The 21,000-nt window shown below is 45.2% G+C and overlaps 1 protein-coding gene across 1 annotated transcript; it reads right to left on the bottom strand.

The window, feature by feature from the left end:
• Positions 1-59: 59 nt before the first annotated feature.
• Positions 60-15,254, bottom strand: LOC108497695. The gene is made up of 6 exons (XM_017815591.1): positions 14,332-15,254; positions 8,554-8,605; positions 8,351-8,453; positions 7,369-7,532; positions 3,331-3,573; positions 60-2,788 (listed from the first exon to the last, which is right to left on the bottom strand). Exons 1-6 carry the CDS (start codon positions 15,210-15,212, stop codon positions 2,060-2,062), a joined length of 2,172 nt encoding a protein of 723 aa, XP_017671080.1. The 5' UTR covers positions 15,213-15,254; the 3' UTR covers positions 60-2,059.
• Positions 15,255-21,000: the final 5,746 nt, after the last annotated feature.

Below are 21,000 nucleotides of genomic sequence, written 5' to 3'. Positions count from 1 at the left end.
TGAGAGAGGTCTAATCCTTGAGGGTTTGCTCCTGTGCTCCTCCCATTGCAGCTGCTCCCGAGGCTGCTGTCCCGGGGTACCCCCCGAGGCACCTCTGCCCTGAGCCACTGCCCAGGCAACTCAGTCTGTCAGCAAAATAAACAAAGTAAGTGTTGTTACACCGTGCAAATTAATAGTTAAACATGCTTTTATTGAAAAAGCCACTTTTTCCAGCCCTTCAAATGTAGCTATTGTCAATAACTGAACATAAGGACTTGTCAAAAGTAGATTTTAGTACTTCAATCTTTAGAAATGTAATAAGTAACAGAACACTGATTCTGAATTACAATGTGTATGAATTTAATGCAGTGGGAGTTATTGTTAGAGTGCTGAAGACTTCTAAATATTTTTTAAATCATAAATATATTAACTCTTCCCTTTGAATCAAGTAGCATTAATTTAAACAACAAAAAAATACCCCACAAAAAAGAAGCAACCAACGTGGAGCCAGACTTCTGCACTTCAAAACTACTCAACACAGTCTGGTAGTAATAGATGCAGAGATTTGTTTGCTGTTCATGTTCGAGTCAACTGCTAAAGGGCATATGTGTTTTTGCTTCCACTGCTGCGAGGCTTCTATGTCTGCGTAGACATGTAAACACACACACAAAATATAAGGCAAAACCTACTTGTGCTGCATATCTTAGACATTAATAGGTGGCAAGTGGAAGCTGTAATAGCAGGTGAAATCATAAATAATTCAGTTAAATATTTCAGGAATCAGTCTTAATGCCTTCACACAGAAGGATTAAAATAACTGGGTGCACGCTGTAGCCAATGCAGGGGAAGACTCGGGTGGAAGATTTCCTTCTGACACCTGTTTTATGACATACTGTTGCTTCAAAACAATGTGCTGTGTCAGCTGCAAAATACAGCTTCAGAAGGAATTTTTTTCATTTAAGAAAGGAAAATAATTCTAAATTGTGGGCCAGACATGCAGGAGTCTTGCAGAGATAGGAAAATATCACCAGGAGGCAATTAAAATACTGATGGGGTTATTAAAGGCAATGAGACTAGCAGGCTTCCCTTTGGTTCAGTGTTCCATTGAATGCCCTGGCTTTGTACTCAGGGAGGCACAGCCACTTAGGAGTTAATTTCCAAAGAAAGCACTCAAAGTTTGCCCCACTTAATTTTGTCTTTTAAGTCCTGCCTGCTAAAGGAAGGGAAATAGTTCTGCAGTCAATGTGCGTTACCAGCAATAAATAGCTGGTGGATGTAGGATCAGAGCAGCTGCAAATATCCAAGGGTTGGATGCTGAAGACTATTCCTAGTATTTCAGTGTTTTTGTACACATGCTCCTGTTGCCATGAGGAGTCACTTAATGTAGTGGACTGAGGTGTTCTAAGCCTATGTAGATCTAACAAAGATAAAGCTACATCAGACTTTTATAGAACAAGCATCTGGTGTTGGGTTGCTCAGCTCGTCTGTACACTCCTCTAAAGAGTTAGGATATGAGCTAATCATGGTCTTTGATAATAGAGATGCTAATGCTTGGTAAGCTTTGTGCTAGAGTGCAGAAGTTATGAAATGCTTAAAATGAAGTTTAAAAAACTGTATGCAAACATGCATGATTGAATTCTTACCCTTGGCTTGGCAAGGCTTGGATTGTACAGGCATAGATAACTCAGAGCTCCCAACAGAAAGACTCAAGTGACACCACAGGGACAGGGGACTGATTTACATTTCAGATATAAACCATGCTGTGACCATCCCAGATGACTTTCATTCCTACTCCAGATAAGGGTTTCTGCAGCCTGAAGTGCCTTTTCAGAGGATACTTTCTTGTACAAACCACTTCAAAATTTCATGCAAAAGAATAGAGAGGAGGTCAGTGAGCATAAGGGACGATGTGGTTTGTGCTGTGCTGTGGTTTGTATCCTCATAATCTCAGTCCCAGCGTGTGGGAAGCAAAGGCTGCTCTTAACAAAGCTGCACTCAACTGCTTGGCACAGCTTCTGCTCTGGTCAAGTCCCTGTTCCCTCTGTTTTGGGGAACTGATGTTCCAGTCTTTCCAAGGGCATCACTGGACTGAAGCTTGGCATAGTGTAGGAGCAGCTGGGCTGTCACAGTCCTGTGAGGTCTCAGTGGTGTTGGCATCTACACCTGCTGAGCTCTGCTGGTCCCTGGAGGGGCCGGGGGCCTTTGTGTGACCTTTGTATAAAGCAGGAGATTTTGCCCAAAGGGGAAGATTCAATGTGAAAGTGGTGGAACTGTTCCCCTCCACAGTCAGAGCCATGGGCTGTTTGTCTGGCACTGCATACACAGCACTTTGCTCTGACAGATCTCCACACTGACTGAGGTGTTCTGCGAGGACCAGAGGCTGCTGATCATCCCCTTCTTCAGAAATAACAAAAACAGGTTTGTTTTTATCTGTTTCTACCAGAAGCTCCTTTGTTTTCGAACCGTTGACCAAGTTGATTTTCAGTGGGTTGGAGCTCTCTAGAAGGTTTTTGGGGCTTTGGCTGTTGACTGGAGATGCTGCCCCCAGATGTCTTGAGGGATCCAAGGACCTCACAGGTTTGCTGTCAGGGGAACTGGCTAAAAATCCAAAATAAGAGTTCCCAAATCTGGATTTCTTCAAATTGCAGGAGGTTAGCTTCCGCTGCCTTTGTGCAGACTGAGTGAGGGGGTAGGAGGCGTTACTGGCAGAGGAATCAGAGTAAATGGTCTCTGATGCTCCCTCTATCTCAGTGGCTGAGATTACCTTTCTGGTTGGGACACCTTGGGATCTTGCAGCTGTAGAAAAACCCTGCACAAAATAATACAAAATTAGAAACTTTGATCCCAAGGGAACTAAAAGTTAAAATTCCTGGCTATGTTAGAGGTAAGATGCATTCTTTGGCAAAAACCTATGTTACTACCTCAAAAAGGAAGAAACATCCTCTATTAGCTTTGTAACAAGCTGCTGGTTTGATGGTTACAGTCAGGGAGACCTAGACATCCCTCCCACACCCACGGGCTCTTGCAGTGCAATAATAATACATCAGTTATACTAAGTTTAAGGCATAACCAGGGGAAAAGGCACATATCAGAACACTCAAGGAGATGATCTTGCCTGAAGGCATTTTTTTAATGTTTTTTCAGCCGGAAAATACGGCTTCTTAACGTTTGGGGAAAGCCTGGCTAAATTACAGTACAGTTGGGCAAAAGGATTTCCCATCCATTGAGGAAGACAGACTGAAACGTGTGGAACTGCAGGATGGAGAGGCAAAGCAGTGGCCAAGGAGAAAACATGCCCTGGCAGCAGTCCTGGCTCTGACCACCACGCCCTCCCCTCCCTGCAGGACTCACGCCACTGTCAACCAGCTTCGTGAAGGGGCTGTTGGTGGTGGTCCAGCTGCACCATTTCTTCTGCAGCTGCGGGATGGGGGCCAGGAGGTCGTGGAAGGTGCGGGCGCTCCAGGTGCGCTGCCGGGGACAGGGGTTTGGGTTCTCCAGCTGCGCGTTCCCCTTCTCGGCGGCTCCCGCGGGGTTCGAGCTCAGCCACTCGCACACGGAGCCGGGGCTGGTCACGCTTCTCTTCAGGTTTTTGTCCTGAAAAGAGTAAAAATAAAGATCGTTTACAGCGTCTCTCATCGGGACGTTTTTAAAACACTTAAAAAAAATACGCTGTTGGTGCAAGAGGCTGAGTTATTCAGTCGTTCTCAGGGGACACAGGAATGCAACTTCTCGTTGCTCTTCCAGCCTGGAGTTTGCTGCCTTCCCCGGAGGAAGGTTTTACCTTGCTTCCCCAGTTTTGGGTTTATCACTGGGAAATTTCAGTTCTATAAGCAATCACACCGCTCTCACTAACCAAACACATGAAACACCTACAGCTTAATTTTACTGGAGATATGTGACAGATCAGAATAGTAAAATTCTCGGTGTAAAACGGAATTCTTCCACTGAGCTTGGCTCTTGGAAGGCTCCAGGTGTGCCTGTCTGGGGAAATGAAACTTCAGGGGGGATGGGGGCTGCTGAAAGAAATCCAGAAGCAAGAAACAAGAGAATCAGGAGTCTGAAAAATGCACAGTTCAGGAGGAAAGGATGAAGTAGTGCTCTTTATTCTATGTAAGGGAAGAATTAAGAAAAATAATTAAAAATAAAGAGAAAGGGAATAATCTGTTCTCAGTGACTGTGGTGAATGGAACAAGAAGCACAAGGACTGGACTGGAGCCAAGAAGATTTTCATTTTGCATAAAAAATTCTCTTCAGGTGGAAAACGTGCTTCAGCAGCAGAACAAGACATCCAGACGGGGTAAAATTGGCATCATCAGAAGGTGAGACCACATTAAATGTTGTCACCAGCCCTGTGCATAAGCAGAGCTGATCAGACATGGGAATGAACTACAGACAAAGATCTCTTCCATACTTTATAAGTTCTGATGTTGCATTTAAAATCACAATTTTTGTCCTTAATATTGATATGGGTTTAAAGTTAAAGAATCCCTGACAGTCCCGTTAATTTCCTTTCATTCTCACTAATACTTCACCTGTTATTTATATAAGCCTCCTGTTACACAACTCTATACATATTTTTAATTTTCAGCTGTGCAGATATGGTTGTCATGAGAAGAATGCCAAATCCACATTCCCAAAGTTTACACAGTCATTAAAAAGGGTCTGAAATAAATCCCACACTGTCCTGGATTTAAAAGTCCTGAGAAACCAGAAACTTGTCAGTTGTTATTTCTGAGAAACTGAATCTTTCAAGTTTCTGCAAATCAAGGAAACTATTTAGTGAAAATGTCATATTGGAAATGGATGGGCAGAGAGGCAAGAAATTAGCTACTACAGTAGAAAAAAAACTCAGTAGGAAGCCAGGAGAGGCGTCAGGCTCAGGATAAGTTTGTTTCAATATTAAGCTCCTAGTCTCAGATTTAGTTAAAGCAACAATCTTTATTTATAAATTTATAAGCCAGCTGTCTTCTCCTCAGAAGCCCCTTCAGGCTGTCTTGGGATTTAGTATTCTAATATTACTATAAATACCTCCAAATTGATGTAAAAATTAGCCACTGGTTTTGAGATAGATATACTGGAAGTAACTGTGAAGATGAATAATGTATTTTATACATTGTGGAAAATGTTTTGGGGAAAAAAATGTTTCTTAAACCTCCACGATCGTTCTCTTTACTGAAACCTTTGCATCTGAAACTTGCAATGTCTGATCAGAAGTCAGAGATCACAGTTACAGGTTGGCCAAAGGCTGAATGATGCCTTAAAACAAACAGGACTGATGGAGCTGTGATCTCATGGAAAAGCCACCCAAAAGCCATCCTGCCCCCTGTTTCCTCTCACTGGTCACACACAGAGACACGTGTCTGCTCTCCCAGCTCCTTCCTCCTGACAGGGGACTGGTGTCTTCCAGTAGGTTTTAGGAGCTGAGAAGCAGAAGCTGGTTCATCACTGGCTCAGGCCCAGCAGAGCAGGGCTCACACTTGCTGGGTGGCACAGGGCCAAGCAGCCAGACACCATTGCTCACTGAAAAGATTGGGATAATTTATTTAATGAAAGCTCCTTATATCTGGCTTTGTCTAGCGGAGCATTTTGGGTGAGGTGAGTCTGCTGGTGTTATTTTCTGCACCGTGAAGGCTCAGGATTTCACATCTTTTCACAGAGGATAACTGCAGGAGGATCCCTGCCAAGAAACAGGCTCTGCTCCAGTGGGTAACTCATCCCACTTCCCTAGTGCTGGGCCACCAAAGCTCTGCACCATCCCCTCTGCAGGGCTCAGGGGCTGGCTGCCCAGCTGCATTTTACACCCTAAAAATACATGTTTAAAAATTAAACTGTGAGCATGTTTAATATTCAGGAACTCTGAGTATGAAGTGGCCCAATGATGGCAGGTCTGTAATTAGCCAGCTGTGCTTGATGTTCACCCCCCCTGGAGATGATAGTCTTCAGCTGTGGGGAGAGACCCAGGGCTTTCAAAGAGGCCCTGCCATGGTTCCTGGGCTGTTTTTCTGCTCATTGGGGGATTTGGTTGGGAGTGTGGACTCATCTGTGTGCAGCACGGACATCACCGAGGAGGAGATGCCTCCTGAGTCAATAATGAGGCAAGTCACTTTTATTCTTGGGTTACCTTCACTCTTTTAGCACTAACTCTTTCGTTTTATTTTTTTTTAAAATATAAATCTCCTCTGAAGATGCTTGCAGAAGTGATGGCAGAATAGAAATGGGGATTGTGAGTCTTCCTGACTAGGGTGGGGCAGGAAAGAGGGTTTCCCCTCTGCCTAGAAGGTGTGTGTGTATGTGACTGCCACCAGGTGAAGCTCTCTGCCCTGGGAAGGAGGACCAGGGAGTTCAGGTGCTCGAGGGTGCCCAGTTTGGGTGCAGCTCACAGTGCCCTGCTCCACAGAAGGTAATGTTTAGGCAAGGGAAGGCACCAGAGCTATTTTCCCTTCTTTCTCTCTTCCTGTTAGTCAGTGTGGCCAACTGGAGGAAAAGCTCAGCACGTGTCTTACACCAGGGTAGAAAAATCCTGACCAGCATGGCCTCCTGGCTAACTTCCTAATCAAGTGCGGGGATACAGAATGCTTTTGTTTTGTAAACTGTGACAGAAGTATTACACAGACTGTCCTGGGCATGTGAGTTCCTTGTGCTGCTTGTTTATCCTCTTGTGGGAAAAAGAGAGGGCACTGGAGAAGAGAACATTGACCTGGGAAAGGCTCTAGCACACACTGGTAATGGATGTGCCCCGTCTGCACTCACTCAAGGCTGAGGAGGTGACAGCCAGACCTGAGGCTTCCGAGTCATCATCTGTTCCTAAACAGATAAAGGACCAGGAGTGCAGGGGAAAGAGCTAAAATAAGAACTTGCTGAATTGATTCAGGTTTCTGCCTGAATTTGAAAGGGCTCCAGAGCTTCCACTTGAAGCACTTGATTTTTTTGGAGCCTACACTGTTAATTTTCACATCAGCCTGGTGAGATAGTTAACCTTCTGCCAAGCTGAGGAGCCGAGTACCTTCCCTGATCTCTTGGGAGTGGTGGGCAGGAGCAGGTCTCACTCCCAGGTCTTTAAGCTGCTGCAGGTGATATTTTTAATGGAACATCATCTTTGCCAACTAACATATTTCAGAGGGCTGGTTCTACTGCCTGTCAGCAGACATCTGCATTATTGGCTATCAGATTCAAGGCAGACTTCTGTACTTACTCTTCCCAAAACTGGGAAGGCACTGGCTTGGGATATCCCAGCCCACATCATTCGATGGCAGCTCAGCTTGAGGGCTGGGAGAACTGCCTGGCTCAGCCACTGCCCTGCTTAGAAAGTGGGTGGTAGTCGTACATGGACAGATGTGACAGGTGCTGTCCGAGAGGGACATGCTGTGGCTTGCTAGAGAGCATTCCTACCTGTATCCTGTAGGTGGTAAAGCTCAGCCCACTGGCCCCAGGTCCAGCAGAAATGATAAACACTTCGTCGCTCCCGGTCTCGGTGGTCACGGCGGAGATGGAGGAGGGCACGTCTGGGTCAGTGTCCTGAGGAGACCGTTCTGTGCTGCCCCTGCAGGAAGGGACTGACAAAGGAAGAAAATCAATAAAGGCTGCTTGCAAGAGTCCAAAACATCTGTTTCCAACTCCTCCATGAAAAACCCTCCTCCCTCCCTCCCCAGGCAATCTAGAGCAGGCTTTGGCTGCCTGTCACACCAGCCAGAACAAAATTCAAGCCAACAGTTTGTTCTCCTGCAACTGCAAGTTTTTAGAAACAGAAGAGGAGAGGAGGAACACCCTTGGGTCTGCTTTCTAATAAAGACAGAGGTAAACTGAAATCCTTTGTATTAAACACAAACAAGGTTGTGCTGCAGATTAGAAACTTGCAGCCTTCTCAAGTCATCATTTATTTGTATTTACTCATCCCTGCTAATACGGGGAGCAGTCACCCAAAGCAGTTCCACATAGACCCACAAAAAACAGTAAGCTCCAGGAGCTGGAGCTGACCAGAGCCCCTCTGAGCACTGTAAGACTGGTCCTTTCTGGACAAGGTTAGGCACAGGGCAGGTGAAACTCTTCGACAGTTCATGGATCTGTAGCAGCCTGAACCCAACATCTTTGCTCTGCTAACCCAGTGTCTCTGCAATGCCATGTGCTGTCACAGCTTGTGTTGGCAGCACGCTGGAGCTGTGCTTGTGTGTGCTCCTTGCCAGGGGAATCACCCTCCCAGGGAGGGGGGAGAGCAGCAAGGGAGAGTCCCCACAACAAAGGCTTTCTGCTGTGAAGCAGCTCTCCAGCTGTGCACGGGCAAGACAGAGAGGAGGATCGCAAGGAAGGAACTATCTGATTAACTGGCCCAGGGCTCCGGGTGCCCTGACCTGCTCCGCCGCTGCCCCGCGCTTACCCGCCTGCTCCCGGCTCACAGAGTGGTTGTTGTTCTCATTCTCCCGGCTTGGCACCACCAGCTGGAGCTCATTGATATCGACAGTGGAGTTCTGGATCCTGTTCTACAACTCAGAACATGCCCCAGTAAACATCGTCAGATAAACAGTGCAACAGCCAATATGAAAGAGAGAAACAGAAATTGCTGAAGCCATTAGCACTAACCTCCTGGTCACTGCATGCGTTGGATGAGCTCCTTTTGGGGCACGTTCTCTGCCTGAAAAGGAGAGACAGCGACAACAACAACCAGCCCACAAGTGAGTTAAAGGTCTGAGGGGAAGGTCTCGGCCGTGCCCATCCCGCGAGGGGAACCCAGCAGGTTGTGAGCTCTCCCACCTACAGGAGCAGCCAAAATACTTGCCAAGGCTAAGGCAGCAAGGCCTGCAAACCAGGGGAGAAAATTATATGTTCATGTGGTGGGAAGCCAGCTGAAGAAGAGAAGAACCTGTCATCTTCTTCCCGTGATCACTGCAAAAGCAGGAACAGAGTTCAGACCTCTGCCAAGTCCCACCAGGCTCCCCCTGCCAGCTGCTCTTCCCCATCAGTAATGGAATAGCGGGGCTGAGATCCTGCCTGGGTCTGGGCAGTGACATCCCTCTGATCCTGTTAGACAGGACATTTCATCTGCAGAGCTAATTCTGTGTGCTGGGCTATTTTTAGCAAGCAGAGAGCATCAGATGCTGCTCATTTGTGTGACCCTTTCACTAAGAGGCAGATCATTGTGGGGTGAATGTGCCCGTTGGCTGAAGGGAGGCACACACATGTTCTCAACCATTTTTTCACATTTTTTGTAAAACTGAGACTATGAAACAACTAGTGTTACTAACTTTTGGATGGATAAGACTCAAAGATACCACTGGTGCTAATGAATGTTACAATGACTGAGGCAAGTATATTTTGCCTTTGTGCTCAGTGGTTCTCTGTGGGACAGTAGCCACATGGGAGCATTAAGGCACTGACCAGATGGGATGCAACCAGTGTTACTGTTTTCCCTACTATCTGTGCTGCTGGCTGTTGTGCTTCTTGTTGTGGGCGTTGGTTTAAGGCATTTAATCTCCTCCATGCAAGTGTTTTTGGTAGTTATGAGTTGAAGCCAAGATGTTGAGTTTTCAGTCACCATTTCATTACTGTTTGTTTGTAAGAATAGGGGCTCAGGGACCACCTAAGGAGGTGGCTGTGAGCCAGTGTCTGCTCTGTCTTGGGCATGATGGGTTTCATTCCTGCACCGTGTCATTGGATCTCTTAAAAAATGCTCATTGACTGACAAGTGAATTGAGGGAGGAAAAAACCCATATGCTATTCCTGGTGAATACAGAGGGGACTACAGAAAAAAAGAGGAGAGCAAGTTGGCATTTGGGAATTTAATCCAGAGGAGATCCAGACAGATAGCTGTTACTCCAGGAGGCACAGCCACTGCTTGGGCTTCTCAGGGAAACTCAAGGCTGAAGCAGGGAATGCTCTTCTTTAATGCACTGATTCAGGAAGGGGGAGCAGGGAAAGGCTTCCAGTTGGGATTAGTGTTGCCTTGTCAAGCAAGATCAAACAACACATGAAATATTTCAGACTAGAAAATGTGCATGTCAATATTCAACACACACATCCCCCAGAAGCTCCTTTTGGGCACCAGAATCATTTCAGCAGGAGTGACCTGGCCAAGCATACCCAAAAAAATGAATTAGTGTGGTAGTCAAGGCGTTCAGGTAGATGGTGGGAGAACTCTGTGTAACTCCTCTGTTTGTCCACATGGCAGTATTTTTTTTTATTATCTTCCTCTCCTCCCAGCTCTTCCCTGTCAAAACCCATAGAAAAATTTAAACTATGGATAGACTGGGCAAGTTCTGCCTTAAGAAACTGAAATACCTCACATTCTTTTGGCTTTTTTCCTTTATAAATTTAGCAGACAACATAACTAACCTGCAAACCACACTGCAGTTTAGCAGCGTGAACCAAAGGGAGAGTAAGGTGCCCCCAGCAAAGATGTTTCCTGTGTGAGTATGATAGAATAAGAGAGAGAGAGTCCTGTTCTTTACAAAGTTTAAATTAGGACTGGAAAATGGTAACTGGCTGAAATATCACTGTTTTAATTTTTCTTCCCTCATCACGCTTTGGGTATTGAGAGTCTGATTTTCACTGAACAATTGGATTTACTGCTAAAAACCAACACAGACATGCTCTAGTTTGCAGGGTTGGAGATCTTAATGTTTCTCTAGCTCATTCTCCAGCTGGACTGCAGCTCTGTGGTCCACTGAGGACCTCTCCACCAAGGAGACCAGAGATTTGGATCAGTGCACAGCTCATGAACATAAAACAGCCAATGTGAAAACAGACCAATTTCTATAATTTAAAAGAAAATGTAATTAAAGAAAAAAAAGAGTTGCTTTAAAATTCTTGAGTAAACAACAACAACAAAAAAATTAAGTCTTTTGGAAGCTTTGTGAAAATTGCCCTGTGCTCCCCAGCAGGCAGCTCCAGACAGGTCTAGCTGTCAGAGGTGTCTAAGTAAATCAGTCTGATGTGTGGAGGAGAGAAGCAGAGGACACAGCTCCAGCAGGCAGGAAGGGGTGTCTGCATTGTGCCCAACACAAGGATGGCAGAGGAAAGGTCTGCTTTTAGCCCAGAAGTGCTGAGGATTCTCTAGGAGGGCATTACACGACAAAGGCACATTCTCAATCTCAGGTGCCAGCGTGGCAGGCAGTGACTGGCAGGGCAGAGAGGGCAGCACGCGATGGTTTGATCACATCCCTGTCCCTGTAGGGCTGTGATGGGGAACAGGTCCTTGGCAGGCTGTGCAGATGTAAAATGCAGTTGCAATCCATGGGTTGCAATCATAGAGCAAAGGTTTGACTACATGGGACAGGATTAGAACTAAATAAGGTGGACATATCTGTTGTTCTGGGGGCTTGGGAAAGAAAATAAAAAATACCCCATTACTCGAGCCAGGCCTCATGGCCAAAAGTAATTAGAATTATTGGCCAACTAACAACTGAAGCTTTCATTCCTTCCCCAAGTAGCAAACAAAAGCTGCAGTGTGGCAGAGACTTGGAGTTTCCCCAGAGAGCTTTGCCCTGGCTGAATGCAATGAGCCCGAGCAGATACTGCTGATGACTTGGTGCATTGGAGGGGCAGGGGATGCCAAGCCCATCCCAGGCCATTTCTACTCCTGGCAAGGCAGAGCCTGCTACTTTTAGCTGAGCAAGAGCAGCAGATAGAAATGGGGGGAAAAAAATCAATAGCTAAACCTGGTACCAGAGGAACAAATCAAGTATGAAGAGAAAAGAAAGTGGAAGGCAAGTTTACAAGAGCTTCAAGGTGACTGTTGGCATCCTCTGCAATGGCACAGCCTGGCCAGGATGAGTGTCACTGTGCCTCAGGGAGCTGGTGCCAGTTCTGCTTGTGCTGCCCTGCTAAAACATTGTCAGCCCACCCCTGCCACCCTGACATTTCCTGCAGTGAGGACAGGCTGTGGCTGATACACATTTGACACCTGATTTCTCAGGGCAAGAAGCATAAAACAGAGCTTGATGGGCTCAATCTGAGAGAAGTTTAGATGTGCTCAGTGGTCTCTGCAGTCTTATTCTGAGCTGCATTAAAAACCCACAACTGGGAGGGGTAGGCAAGCTCCAAACACTGCCAGTGGTTCTGGGGCCAGAGACCAAAATCCTCGAAGCAGTGAGCACAGCAAAGAGGAAAAAAAGGCTCTTCCAGTGCAATATCAGTGAGGTAACTCAGCACAGGTCACGGCACTGTTTCCACCTGGGTCAGCTCTCACTTAAATGCTTTAAGTCTGACAAGAAATACAGTGTTATAATCAAGACCTTTCTGGAATAGCACGCAGGGAATTCAGGCATTTACTGGGATAGTAAATGCCCTTTCAAGAGGCTAAAGGAGTAGGGATAATCTCTATTTATATCCAGTCAATAGCTGACTGAGGTATAGATATCTTCTTGTAAAAAAAAAAAATAATAAAAAAGAGTTGTAGAGCAATCAAAAGACATAAACACCAGTGTTAAAAGAAGTGAGTCTAATCCTGACCCTGTGCCACAGGGCTCTTGGTAGGATGTATTCCCAGAACACACAAACATTTTTGTGTGGGGCTGAAATCGTGTGCACTTTTTTCTCTGTTGGTCAGCAAGAGCAGAACATTATTTTGTAAACATCTGACAAGCAAAAAGCCAAACTGTGAATGTGAGCAGCATGGCCTGACTTTCTAAACAGGCTGTGCAGAGTGAACCTCAGCCAGTGCAACCTCAGATTGTCCATGTTCTTTTTGGTTTGAATAATCCTCTGCTTCATGGATGGTTACAGTGAAATTAAATAGGAGTGTTGGAGCAAGAACAGCCTACTCAACATGTGTATCAATCCAGACTGCTGCCATAGTGAAGGGAGACTGTTTCTGTCTCTTTTGAAGATTGGCAAGGGTATAAAAATAAAGTATTTGGTATCTGGAAGACATTTTCCACCAGACGTTTTCCTTTAGAGTTAGCAAAAAAATTGTGGTCTAAATTAGTGTTCTGCAAGCTCTTTAAAAAAGGAAAAAGGTTAGTTAGATGTAACACATGCAAGTTTAACTCTTAAAACTGTGAAGACCTCGGACTCTGAAGGCAGGGATTTCTATACATACAGCAAGAGAGATTGTATTTAAGTTTCACCACTGTGCCTGTGTTCTCTGATACCCAGTGGGATGGCCCATATTTTGTATTTATTTAGCCAGAGCTAGAAATGCAGCCCCCACAAGGAGAAGGAAAATGAAGTTCCTCTAACAAACCACCCTCAGTGACCAGGAGTGTCTGGGCAATCCTGAGACCTTTTGGGCTGGAGGATGCACAGTGACTGAGGCAGGGGATGCAGGAACAGGGAGGACAGGCCAGTTGCCTGCTGGCTCCGGGAAATGAAGGCTCCTGCCAGTGCCCAGCCACCACCCTGCAAGGGACAGGGTTTGCTTCAGGTTACCCGATGTTTTCATTGAAACCCAAACGTTGGAAAGGTGCTGTTTATTTTGACAAAAACCTGGGGAGCTCGGTCTCTGTTTTGAATTTGTTGGAAGGGGGGAAAAAAATCACTGTTTCTACAAAAATGTTTCCACTAGGGAGTTAGTAAGAAAAATGCAAACATATGCTGGGGGGCGGAGAAGTGTTTTTTGGATAAATATAGAGGAAAGAAACATATGAAATAAAAGCACTTGACTGGAGAGGTATGCTTTTGTAACTGTCTGGTTTTAGCCATTTAACTAGTTAGCACCAGGACCTGGAAATGAGAAACCCAGCCTGGCCATCAGATCCCTTGACTGTATCATTTTGGATCCCATTTGGGAACAATGAGAGGCACTGCAGCGTGGCTCTCAGCTCCTCCCCAGCATCACAGGGCTGTGCAGATGACTTCTGAGCACACTGAATTCATTGGAGTTAGAATGTCTGCACAGGCTCTTGGATAAAATATGCTACAGACTGGAAAACAACTTTTAATCTTAATTCTAAGTGGTAGTACTTTGGTTATTATTTACTTTTCTGCAGGGTGTTAGTGATGGTTAGTTAGAGTCAAACTGGGATCTCTGGGAAAAGATGCAGTGCCTGTCAGTGCTTGGGAGACTCAGGGAAGGATGATCTATCTGTTCTGCTTTTGTTCATTGGCCAGTTATTGTCCCAAAACTGAGGTCCAAAGGCACCGCTGCCACTGAAATGAAAGAATGTCCAGGGAAGTCCTGACCTTTCAAGTATTTCTGCTGGAAAAAGAAAATATATCTGAGGTACAGGAGCTTTAGAAATAGAAAACTGAGGAGCCTGGGGCAGGAGCAGTGACTGGCACTGACCTCCTCTGTACCCACACACTTCACTGCATTTGAAGGACAGCAAACATTAGTGGAGCAAAGGAAACACAACTGTTTTCTGGTCTTTTCCCTATGGATTATATCACAGGCTTCAAGGGCTCTGACATGTATCACCTTACCTGCAAACTATGCAGAGGGCAGAGAGCAAAGCAAGTGCAAAGACAACGATCCCTGTTACAATTGCCAGCAGCATCATGTTCTCCTTCCTCTCCTGCCTCACAGCATCGACAGCACTGGGCTCTGTGATGTTCCTGTACTCGAAGAGCATCGCGAAGCCTCGGCCCCGGTCCGTGGTGGTGATCAGCTCCATGATAACCTCCACCATCTCCAGGGAGGAACCAAAGACCATGGTCTTGTTTAAAGGGGAATTTGGTCCACAGAAGCGAGAGGAAAACGTGATGAGATCGGAAACATAGAGTACATCGTGGGGACAGATATCCACTGCTGGCTGAGGGCTGGAGGAGATTTCCACAGGCAGTGCTGTTGAGGGAAGGGTCCAGCTCTCTGCTAGAACCTCATCTCTCTCACTAGCAGCAGCTAGGTGGGCAAGCAAGATTTTCCCTTCCAAATCATCTCCTGCTTCCAGGCCACTGGTATTTTCCCTCTGCACTGTGGCACTGCCAGCCACCGGGAATGGCAGCTCCTCTGCTTGAGCCTTGGTGATCACTTTGGGTTCCTTCACCTGCTTTGACTGGTTTTCTTCAGCCACTTGCTTGGCTTCGTCTTTTTTTGAGGTGATTCCTGGAAGTTCATCCAGGTGACCAGCAAGGTCCTTTGACTCCTCTCTGGTGCTGCTCAGATTCTGAGCCGCCTTTGACATCCAGGTCTGGAGAGAGGGTTTTGTAGTATGGAGAGCAAAGTCCAGGTTTTCCTCAGAGGAAGATGTGTCACTGTTTCCTGTTGTAGCAGGGGCTGAAAAGCCATCCCAGGGGGTTGGAGTGTCACCAGAGCTCTCAAAAATGTCAAAGTCAAAAATTTCCAAGATGAGATGGGTTCTCATGGGAACGAAAAACTGCCAAACACAGTGTATCCCTGGGTAGTAGTTGTTTGGAAAACCTGGGGATAAAATCAGACCTCTTTCCATCGATTGCACCACTGCACCACAGGAATAATACACCTGGGAAATAAAACAAATCATCTTACAGATTGCCAGAGATTATACACAGGATGCAGTTCTGCTGGACCTCTGGAAGGTCCTGCTCTTTTCTTTCCCTTCAGAGATAAGACAGGGAAGTTCATTCAGCTTGTGCAAGTCTAACTCCTACTTTTGTGCAGCATCAATCTAATATGTCTAATATGGAAAGCCACTCTTAGAGTCTATGGAAGTGTATATTGAATGGTCAGCCTCCACAGAAATATAACCCAAAAAAGTAATTCACATAATTCTCACTTCCTACTACTGATCATTTCCACTGTTGGCAAATGTACAACTTTCTGACCACACAAATGTGTTGCTCTAAACATTTCGTTGTGTGACAAAAATCTTAAGAAGGTAAAGAAAAAATGTGTTACCACAGCAGCTCGAGCTCTGTGTTATTTTCACTAGAAAACCATGTTAATGTGAAAAAGAACCTTTGCATTGATGATTACCCATGATTCATCCACCCAACTCATCTTCTGTTTCAAGAACATTCAGCCTTTTTTACTTCAATAAGCAGTAAAATCTGGGTGGGTTTGATTTTTTGGATGGTTTTTCTCTTCTTCAAATTCAACGCCTCTCAAAATAGTGATAGCAGATAACAGCTCTCTAGTAAACCAGCAATCAACGTGCATTTTACATAACACAGTCACAGTTCCACGGGAAATGTGCTATTCCTTCATTCTCCAGAAATAGCCTTTCAGCCTCCAAAGAGGAAGGAAGCCCATGAATGGTGGCACAAACCCCCACGCTGCTGCTTCTCTAAAGGTACAGAAGGCTGCTTTTGCACATCATATTTACAACTGCCTTCTCCCAGAGATGCTCTCTGAGTCTTTTTCCAAGCTCCCTTCATAAATTTGCAGAGCACAGAGCCCTGACTGTGCCTTGGGCAATTTTTTTGGAAAAGTGGGGGGAAAAAAAATCCTAAGTGCTTAGGTCACAAGACCCTGTCTAGGAGCATGGGTTTACAATAATTAATTGGAAAAGAAAGGGAATGCTCTGGGTTTGGTGTGGTTTTTTATTGGAAATGATTAGTTGTCTTGGTCTGTTATCTATTTAAACACAAAGGAAGCTTGGCAGTAGAACAAACGAAGCTTGTGAAATCCATATAAAGCCACAAAGATCAAAATATTCCAGATTTTTTTCCTCTTGGTCCCTCCCCTTGGCTCATATTGAAACGGAAATAAAAAAAATGCAATGCCAAATGTTAGAAGCCCCTAAATAGAAACAAAAAGCCAGACCTGTTCTGAGAGGCACGACCTTTGTTTTCCAGCAGGTGCTGCTCATATTCTGAGGGATTTCAGGATGGATGCAGGATGGCCACAGCAAAGGACCAAAACAGCAATGTGGCTGGAAACTGTGTTCTGTATTCAACTTGAAATCCAGTATTTGATTTGTAAAAATGTCATTTAAATCGAAGCTTATGTTAATTACAGTGGAATAATCTACAGGCTTCTCATTTAAGGCACCTGGGCTGAACTGTGGTTTGAAGTCTCAAGTGGAAAAGAAACAACATTCATCTGCCACATACGTATTATTCTCTGTTTAATGCCTTAGGAGTCCCACAGCACAAAATACAAAACTAAATTAATAGAAATTTAGTGACCTTTTCTCTAGGAGGTAATATTTTGGGGCTTAGTCTGGATTAGTTAATTCATAGTGAAAATCCAGGCAAAAATAGCAAAACTTTATGTCAATTTGAGAGGCTACAGATCCTAACATTTAGATCCATTTACTAATTCACATCAGAATTACAGACACATTTGTTGCCACTTGGATTTTACTGAAAACTAGCTGGTTTTCAGTGAATATGTTCCTCTTTCCTCAGGGAGAGGGTGGCTCCTACACTTGGAAGAAGGAAAAAGGGATTTTCTGTGACTTCTCTTTTATTCCTTCCCTCCATCCCAGCACATCAGTGCAGTCTTCCCTCTGTTCCTTGTTAATCTTTTGAGCTCACTTTTAAATAATATATTTGCATATCAAGAAACAGTAAATAACTAACTTTTCAACTAAAATATATGCCCAATTTTGGAGGCAGAGTGTGCACCAGCACTGCTGCTGTCCCAGGGTGGCACCCCTGGCTGTGGGAGGGTTACAGATTGGATCAAGCCTCTCTAAATTAGCAGTGATCAAGGGTGAGATTTTATTTTGAGGAATATGTGACTGATCTATGTGTCTCTTTTCAGACTCTGAGAAGGGGATGGGGGGCGTTCACAGCCCCACCTCTGCTACCAGAAGACTTTGTTAACACCCGAAAGCATCGGATCAGCGGGTCCTGTGGGATCATTCACCAAAGTGCTCAATGGGTGAGTGCATCCCCCCAGAAATCCCTCCCCTGCTCTCGGGATAGGCTTCCTTTCCTGCCTTCATTTTCACTTGAATCTGTCACAGTTTGAAGGGAAATATCCTGCACACTCTGAATCCAAGACTCCTGAGATGTGCCCAAACTCGGGTGTCCCTTGTTCCCCAATGCGCTGGCCACGATATCGAGTGGAACCCCAAACCTGCACCCCCAAACCCGGGCACAGGGGGAAGTGCCGTGTGTGAATTCCAGAGTTATGGCTGAAAGGTCATGGCAGTGAGGAAATTGTTCATTTATTATGGCTTGTGAGACCAAAAAGATTCAAGACTTGCTCTGAGATGAGGGAAAAAACCAAACCACAAGGGACAGGAAATGCAAGACAGATCGGAGGGGAGGGGGAAGAGTTTCTGATTAATTTATAATCCACAACTGAATGACTGACAAAATGGTTTAGTTCATTTGAATCATCCATTATGAACCCTGAGTTTCACCAATTAGACACAGATGTTCCCTTCTGCAGCAAGTTATAGACTCGTGTGCTTTTGACAGAGGCACGCAAAAACTTCAGCACGTTTTTAATCTTTGCAAATGATAGGTTTTGTCTTTTTAAAAACAACACTTGATATATGCCCACACCACTTAGGTCAATTACGAGCAGGGAGAACCAGATTACCGGTCCTGTTCATCTGCTTTTCAGTTCTTCCCTCTCTGACCAGGAGCCCCAAATGTTTCCAACAACTGTGTTGAACTGAACCTTCAGCCCATCATGGTCAGACACATCCTACCTGTCTTCTGAGTTAGGGTAATGGGGAACAGCATTTAGTAGGTTTAGAAGGAACTCAGATCTCAACTATTGCTGCTTGGCCACTGACACAATGTTTGGCTGTGTCAGAACAAGCCAAGATGTTGCATTTCCCCTTTTCACACTCCACAGCCCACTCAGCAGGTTAAATCTGTTTTACTAAAACATGCCCCATTGTCATGCACTTACCTCCTCCTGTGATGGTGTTTGGACTCTCTAGAAACCAGTACTTGATGTTGGCATCAGCTTTGAGCTATGCCATTAAGATACACATATGTAAGGAGTTATAAGGCCTCTACACCAGGAAACACAGGGCTAAGGAGTACAAGGATAACCTTGTGCTAGTCCCTCATGGATGATTCTGGCAGTGGGTGGTGGTAAGAATGCTCTGCTGCCCTCTGAAGTGTATGTTTGCAGCAAACCCATGTATGATGCATTTGTAGAGAGCCTGGGAGTTTTTCTTACTGTCATTTCTTCCCACTGGACACTGCACATCAAAGAGCTCTTTGAGCAGGAAGCCCTGATGAAAAGCAGAATTTCCATGCAGAAAAGGGAGAATTATCGTTTTGGCCAGGTGGGTGTTTATTATAAGGCCCAACCAATTATATGCACAGGGAAGAGTGGTTGTCATCATCTGAGGGTAAGATAACCCCTAACTCTGCTCTCCACTTACACAACACCTACAAATGTAGCTCTGGAGCACCTGCATTATTCCTGTAGGAGCATTTTCAGGGAGTCAACACATTCTAAAGGAATCCCACTCTCTCTGAGAATAATTTAGTTATGATCAGGGGCACACACAGAACCAAGCTCTTCGCTTTGCCAGGACAGGACAAGCTCTTGTGGCACTTTCCATCAAACCCTCCTGGCTGCCCCCACCAGAGCAAAGCCACGCTCAAAACCCGCAGGATGGTCTTGCAGAATGCCACAAATGGCCAGTGGTGGCAGCCTTTAGCTGGGTGATGGGTCCCAGCCTCTCCCTGCACCACTGGAAGCTGGCAGGGCTGTTTCTCAATCTTCTCTGTCTTGCCTCCAAAAGAGAAATGCTCCTGGCATGAGGTGACACTGTGAGCCGTGAGGGAACATGGGGAGGATGCTTTGACACGTAGCTGGTGAGAGAAAGGGACATGAGTGTTTGGTTCAGCCTGTAAAGATACAAGCCCTGCTGAAGAGAAGTGGGAACAAAGTGATGTGAGGCCTTGGCCAAGGAAACCCTCAGCCCATTTGTGTTCCTAGTTTTTGCTGAAGCTCAAAAAGGTAGTGTACATTTTCTTTGTTCATGCTAATGCTGGTTATGAGGAGCTGCTGTTTTCCACATCTTAGAGGACACATCTCTCTTGCATCCCAAATACTGTTTATTTTTTAAGTGTATTTATTTCAAAGAAGGGGAAGGAGGACATCCTGTCTTGATATTTGATATTCCTCTATGAGCATAACCTCAGATTCTCTGGCTTGGGACCTGTCCAATGTAGCTTGTGTTCTTTTATAAAATACCCAAGAAATAGCAAGTTCTTGTGGTGCACACCCAGAGTGAAAGCTCAGCAGAGGAAACTGGAGACACACAGCTGAGCCACTGGATTTCCAAGACACTCTCAGGGGCCAAGCCACACACACCTAATAGAGAGACCCAGTTGCAGGCTTGCAAGGAAATGATGTGCAAAGTTCATAACCCACTTTGCCCTCATTAATGCTTCATGCACATCTCAACTTCTGTGCATTTCTCACATGTATTTCAAGTCTCAGGCAGATTTAAAAATGTCACTTCCACTTCTTTTTAGAAATGAGAGAAGGAATAATCCACTGTATTTCAAACTGACTGAATATTTAAGAAGTGCTGCATTTATTAGTCCTTTCAGGAACAGACATGTATTAACTCCCTATCCAAGCTAAAGGACTTTTTGGTCTTTGCTAAAGACTGTACCAGAAAAATTTAATACTAGAGTAATGAGTGGAGGTGAGAATAGAAGCTCTTTATGCAGACATTAGGCCCCTAACAAAAATCACTCTGAAGTCAAAATACTTGGTTATGATCCTGTGATTTTGATGGTAATTATTTTATGTTTTGTCCCTTCTGGTAAAATAGCCCCACTACATAAAAAAAAGAAAGAACCCCTCAGCAGGAAGATTTTTTTTGCTTAATTTAAAAATCAAAATCCACTGCAGCTGCCTGGTGCCAAAACAGGACTGCAGGCAGGGTATGGGCATTCCACAGTAGCCTTATCCTGTCCCAGGGGTGTGCAATGGGTTTCTGCACAGAGATGGATGCAGTCTTAGAATCCAAGATTGTTCAGCCTGGATGATTAAATTTAACGATCTGAGCTCACTGTAGCATCAGTGGGATGAAAATTGTTTGGGATCTCTCACCCCTCCAAAATTAAAAACATCTTCCATGCACACACGTGTGTTTCCTTCAAAGAGCTGGCAGTGCTTTGAGGTGCCTCACCAGCTCCTGCACATTTATTCTGCCCCAGGGACCTCTTTAAAGCCCTGGCTACACCAACATCTTTGCTCAAAACACAGGGAGCCATCTCAGTACTGCCCCCTTC

Source organism: Lepidothrix coronata, unplaced genomic scaffold (assembly GCF_001604755.1).
Source record: "Lepidothrix coronata isolate B3197 unplaced genomic scaffold, Lepidothrix_coronata-1.0 Scaffold51, whole genome shotgun sequence".
Taxonomy (NCBI): domain Eukaryota; kingdom Metazoa; phylum Chordata; class Aves; order Passeriformes; family Pipridae; genus Lepidothrix; species Lepidothrix coronata.
This window is presented reverse-complemented; position numbering and strand designations above follow the sequence as displayed.